The sequence below is a fragment of the Talaromyces stipitatus genome, genomic scaffold (assembly GCF_000003125.1).
Source record: "Talaromyces stipitatus ATCC 10500 scf_1105507295549 genomic scaffold, whole genome shotgun sequence".
NCBI classification, from domain to species: domain Eukaryota; kingdom Fungi; phylum Ascomycota; class Eurotiomycetes; order Eurotiales; family Trichocomaceae; genus Talaromyces; species Talaromyces stipitatus.
Window position 1 is genome coordinate 575783 of NW_002990117.1, and position 6000 is coordinate 581782.

Here is a 6000-nt window from a genome sequence, read left to right on the forward strand (position 1 = left end):
ACCTAATCAGGATAGAGCATCCTAACACACCTCGTGTTGGATTGTACATAACAATCTCAAGCGGTATATCTCAATGTATCAGACCATGTATGCAAAAGTATGGAATCCTTGATCCTTGTTGTCATTCTTGTTCTCTTCTAAGTACAGTGAAGGTGGGAGACGTTTCTCGCCCCCTATTCGGTGGATCCTTCTCTTAAGTGTGTGGCTCGCTCTGACTGGCTGATTGGCTAGATCAGCTTAGCTAATCCAACGCCTCGAACCGACAGAGCGCCAAAATCTACCTAATCAACTGCGCAAGAGCTGTACATCGGAATCAACAGCAGAATTACAACAAAACGAATCAAGATAGCGACCGCTGGTTCAAGCTAGTCCAAGCTGTGCAGTAAACTCTCGGAATTGCGCTTCAGGCAGAGGTTTAGTGAACTCATCAGCAATCATTTTCTTGGTGCCTATCGCGGTAGGCTTAATGATCCCCCGCGAGGCAATATCTCTGATGTAGTGGTATCGAATATCGGTATGCTTTGACTGCTTGGGAACCAATGTGGATTCAACAAGGGTTTGGCGCCACGATCATCTATAAAGAAAGTAATGGGGTCCGTATCAATAGGATATAAACCCATATCTACCACCAATCGAGTGAGCCATTCTAGCTCTCATGCAGCATCTGAAGCTGCCGTATATTCCGCCTCGTTGGAACTTAAGGCGACAGAGGTTTGGAGGTGAGATCCCCATAATATTGGGCCGCCAGCGAGAAGAACGACGTACCCACTGCAAGAGCGTCTACCTGGAGTCAGCATCAGTATACGCAATGGGACGTGGAAGAACACCAGTCCCCTGCGAAAACAATACCGGCCGCTCGCGTGCCTCGAAGATACGCGAGAGCTTGCTTATAAGCAGCAACCCATTTGGGTGTAGGCTTAGTGTTATACTGCGCCAAGTGTGATACGGGCATTATCTGGTCGTGTGCGGCATGCAAGCCACTGTAGACATCCAACAATGTGTTGATATCTGCGAAGATCGATAGTCGGGTCATGTGAGTCATCTATAACAAGACCTGGATGGATAGGTGTTGCTACCAAATTGCAGCCCGTCATTGACATATCACGAAGCAAATTGTCAATAAAATCAGTTTGGAATAACTTCAAAGTATCATTTGTGCGTGATACATGAGGGCCTAAATAATATTTCATCTCTCCTAGGTCCTTGATGGCAAACTGTTTGCCCATTTCATCAGGTACTCATTGGATGTCAGGGCGCTTGGCACCAATAATGCCAAAATCATCAACTTGTGCAGTCATATAGAGATCTGTCCTTGGCGTATATATGAAGAGTCCTGAATTGTAGGGACTGACACGGAATCCGAGCGCTGTCAAAGAGTATTGTACCAGATGCGGGCAGATGCTTCTAAGCCATTGAGGGCTTGCCGCAATCTACATACAAGAACGCCGCGCTCGCCTTGTTCAAACCCAGTCGGCTGCTTCATATAAACCGGCTGAGAAAGCTTTCCGTTCGAAAATACAGTGATAGCATCAGTTTGTGCCACAAACCAGCCATAATGCGCGGCTGCTGCGGACAGAATTAATTTCGTGGAGGATGTCACAGCTAGTGCGGATTTGTCACCAAAGAGATGTTCGTGCCTATTATAAATATTTCCTCGGATCACCCAACGTGCTTTATAGCGGATAGATCTATCAGTATTGAGCTTCTTGTCAAAAACCCATTTGCCAGGAATAGGCTGGAGGTCCTTTGATACGTCGTTGGACCGAACAAGGTCCCAAGTGCTACAATCAACGAGACTTTAATATTCTTGACGGCAGCCAGCCAGCCAGGAATTGCGGTTATCACTGGCCATTGCCTCCTTGTAGCTGCGAGGAATGTCGGCAGCTTGCATCACCAATTTTATGCGTGCAGAGAAGACGTAATAACCTTTTGCTGGTCGAACCTAGGCGCCAGAATTGAGGTCCGCTGTTTCATCTTCAACTGGTCTTATATTGAGAGTCTGTTGAGCAATGTCGGCTAGACTCTCGGCGGATGCTGCCTGCACCTCTTGTAAAGGTGCGGAGGGAGACGCCAACAGTATCTTTAGTCACGCCCATCGCTTCTTCTTCCCCCCTTGATAGGGGATTCTCAATATTGTTCCTGCAGATTCAATGTCTGCGGTGATAAAAGCTTTCCAGTGCGCGGATTCCATCCCTTATAGATTGTTGCACCACTATAGCCGATCGCCCGTCCCATCTACACCATAAGGAGCAAGCTTTACCTTAGGTATTTGGGTTCCATGGAGATGATAATAAACCGAGAAACCGAATGGTAAATTAATAGTAGTAGTAGATTTGATATACCTGCTGTAGCTAGCCACGGTCTAAATAGCCGCTATCCAGGTGTGTGCTTAAGTCTGCTGGCATCAAGAAATTCGCGGCACAGCCACGGGTGGTGAGCCATACGAGCGCGCCACAGAGAACGGAAGCTAAGGAGACAAGACTAAAGAATGCAAACATATCAAACAAATAAAACAAATAACCAATTCACTTCCAAACCACATATCCCCATATCTTTCAACCCACACATCTTCACACTCTCATAACGTGTAAACTGTACGGTTTTCTCACATTCCAACAATCTCATAGAACCCAGCCCTAACTGATGAGACCTCTGGGAACGTGATAGCAGCCACTTTTAGCGAGAAAGAGGAGGTCTTTAGACACCGTGCTTTCCCACAAGCTCCAGGTAGAGACGTTGAGTTACAGCTTCCAGCTTCCAGAGTCTGGATCTGCCCACAAGTTGGTCAATGAGAAAGCTGTCAAGGATTCTCTCTTTAGCCAGGGATTAGAGAAAGCGCCAGGCACGGATTTGTTGAAATTTAGAGCCATCAGACTCTTATGGAATCTAGATTCGGAGCGTGTGGTTAGCCTGACTAGACAGTGCCTTCGGCTTGGGATACATCTATGTGTCTGGAAAACGGCTAAAGGGGTTTTACTAAGAAAGAACGGCAAGACGAACTACACGCTGGCAAGTGCCTACAGGGTCATCAGCCTATTAAAATGCCTGGGCAAGGTCATTGAGAAGATTGCCGCAGAGTTAATTACTAGCTTTGCAGAGGCCCAGGGCCTATTCCACGATGGCCAATTCGGAGGACGTACACAATGCAGTGCTATTGACGCAGTGGCATGCCTTGTAGAGGAGATTCACCAAGCTTGGGCAAACAGGAAGCTAGCTGCAGCTCTATTTATGGATATCAAGAAGGCCTTTGATCATGTTATTTTGGCCAAACTGATAGAGGTCCTCAGAGAGGCTGGCGTAGATGGAGATCTTATACGTTGGGTGGTCTCATTTCTATCTGATTGGCGAGTCACCCTCGTGATTGACGGACACGTTGGAAAGGAAGCATCAATAAGCTCTGGGTTACCTCAGGGCTCTCCGGTATCACCAATCCTGTTTGTTTTATACGTTCATGGGCTGTCCAGAGCCATCGAGAGTAGGGTTCCAGAGGTTCGAGGCCTATCCTTTGTGGACGACCAAGGCCTGATAACAGCCGCAAGCTCTGTGAAGGAGACTTGTAGGACCCTAGAGAAAGCAGCTGAAGTGGCTATCGAGTGGGGGGTAACCAATGGGGTGCAATTTGACTCTAAGAAGACCGAGGCTACCTTCTTTTATAGACGACACAGACGTCAAGTGGCCGAAAACGTGTCCCAAGCTCGTATCAGAGTTGGAGGTGAGTTGGCGACTGTCAAACCAACGGTACAGTGGCTAGGTATACTCCTAGACAGCCGTCTAACATGGAAGAATCACTAAAAGGCTCGAATTGAGATAGCAAGAAACACAATAATCAGGTTAAACTCACTTTGCAGAGCCAACGGACTACCCCCAGCGTTAGTAAGGCGCATACAAAAGGCTACGGTGCAAGCCCAACTCCTTTAGAGTGCCGAGCTTTGGTAGCAAGGCCAGAAAATATGGGCACAGAGGTTCCAAGTTCTAATCAATAAGCAAGCCAGAGCTATCACGGGCATGTTCCCAAAAACCTGAATCAGAGCTCTAATTAGAGAGGCAGCTCTAGAGCCAGCGGCAACTTTACTCGACGCCAGAGTAGCCCAATATACAGCAAGGCTACTAACACTGCCTGACATGCATCCTACAGCGCGGATACTTCCTGTGACTCTCAGGCATGGTGATCTCCACGTACAACCTGGAGAGCAACCGCTAGATGACCGTGAATGGGCCTCTAGAGATAACAAGGTGCCGAATCGACTAGGCCAAAGGCTTGCAAAGTACCTAGCTCAACGGCTGAGCAAAGACCCCTCTGGAGGAACCGAGAGAACTGAACAATGCGAGCTTAAAGGCTTCCCAGGCTCAATCCAAGTACTTGACAATGAAGAGGCCCTTATAGAGGCTAACTAACAGCGCCGTGGAACGACATTTTGGTCAGATGGCTCTAGACTTGATACAGGACGTGCCGGAGCCGGTGTAGCTTTACAAGCAGTACCTGAGGGCCCGTGGGAACACGTAGAGGTGCCAATGGGCCATAGATATGAGGTCTTTGACGCAGAACTAGTGGGAGTGGCTATAGCCCTTGAGTGGGCACTTGGGAGGCAACTTCTAGGTCCTATCTGGGTGTTTCTTGATGCACAGAACGCTATCAATCGCCTTAAATCGACAAGGCCAGGTCCTGGGAAAGGCCTTGTTCTCAGGGCTCACAGGGCAGCTAAGAAACTAGCCATGAGAGGTCAGCTGGTGACAATACAATGGGTTCCAGGCCACTCAGGGATCGAAGGGAATGAACGGGCTGATCAAGCTGCTAAACGTGCAGCTAGCAAACAAACAGCACCTGGTTTCGAGCACCTATCTCTAGCTGTCCGCTCCTTATCATTAAACAGGTTGGCTTCAGCCACGAATTGCAGCAAGCCCTGCGTCGCCCTAGGCTCGGCAAACAGCCTAGCCTCGGAACTTTCCTCAGCCGCTGTAGGCAGCGGCACGCCAGCTTTCTTGAGGGCTCGATATAAAGCCTGTCTCGTGAGGCTCCTTACAGGCCTGGCACTCAGGTGATTCTCGTCGGCCTATCCGGTGTAGGTAGGTGCCTATGGGTGCATGCCCTGTCTTCAACTGGTAGTAGCGGCTAGGTCAAGGCTCCAGCCTGGAGGCATCTTGTAGACACGTCCGTCTCTGTGCCTGCCTTGTACGGCGTTGATTTGAGCCCATTCAGATACTGCAGCTCTCCTGGCTTTGATGCAAGCCCGTCTAATGTACGCTAGAGATAGGTGCTCGAAACCAGGTGCTGTTTGTTTGCTAGCTGCACGTTTAGCAGCTTGATCAGCCCGTTCATTCCCTTCGATCCCTGAGTGGCCTGGAACCCATTGTATTGTCACCAGCTGACCTCTCATGGCTAGTTTCTTAGCTGCCCTGTGAGCCCTGAGAACAAGGCCTTTCCCAGGACCTGGCCTTGTCGATTTAAGGCGATTGATAGCGTTCTGTGCATCAAGAAACACCCAGATAGGACCTAGAAGTTGCCTCCCAAGTGCCCACTCAAGGGCTATAGCCACTCCCACTAGTTCTGCGTCAAAGACCTCATATCTATGGCCCATTGGCACCTCTACGTGTTCCCACGGGCCCTCAGGTACTGCTTGTAAAGCTACACCGGCTCCGGCACGTCCTGTATCAAGTCTAGAGCCATCTGACCAAAATGTCGTTCCACGGCGCTGTTAGTTAGCCTCTATAAGGGCCTCTTCATTGTCAAGTACTTGGATTGAGCCTGGGAAGCCTTTAAGCTCGCATTGTTCAGTTCTCTCGGTTCCTCCAGAGGGGTCTTTGCTCAGCCGTTGAGCTAGGTACTTTGCAAGCCTTTGGCCTAGTCGATTCGGCACCTTGTTATCTCTAGAGGCCCATTCACGGTCATCTAGCGGTTGCTCTCCAGGTTGTACGTGGAGATCACCATGCCTGAGAGTCACAGGAGTATCCGCGCTGTAGGATGCATGTCAGGCAGTGTTAGTAGCCTTGCTGTATATTGGG

The 6000-nt window shown here is 49.2% G+C and overlaps 2 protein-coding genes across 2 annotated transcripts, besides 5 other annotated features; one reads left to right on the forward strand and one right to left on the reverse strand.

The window, feature by feature from the left end:
- Positions 1–363: 363 nt before the first annotated feature.
- Positions 364–531: a mobile genetic element.
- A 29-nt stretch (positions 532–560) lies between these two features.
- Positions 561–1373: a mobile genetic element.
- TSTA_010760 (uncharacterized protein) lies at positions 1288–1891 on the reverse strand (the record flags this gene model as incomplete). The annotated part of the gene is made up of 2 exons (XM_002483149.1): positions 1288–1671; positions 1846–1891. 2 exons carry the CDS (start codon positions 1889–1891, stop codon positions 1370–1372), a joined length of 348 nt encoding a protein of 115 aa, XP_002483194.1. The 3' UTR covers positions 1288–1369.
- Positions 1382–1939: a mobile genetic element.
- A 345-nt stretch (positions 1940–2284) lies between these two features.
- Positions 2285–5040, forward strand: TSTA_010770 (reverse transcriptase, putative; the record flags this gene model as incomplete). The annotated part of the gene is made up of 5 exons (XM_002483150.1): positions 2285–2310; positions 2382–2433; positions 2628–2727; positions 2762–3712; positions 4445–5040. 5 exons carry the CDS (start codon positions 2285–2287, stop codon positions 5038–5040), a joined length of 1725 nt encoding a protein of 574 aa, XP_002483195.1.
- Positions 2743–4809: a mobile genetic element.
- A 20-nt stretch (positions 5041–5060) lies between the features above and the next one.
- Positions 5061–5867: a mobile genetic element.
- Between the last annotated feature and the right edge of the window lie 133 nt (positions 5868–6000).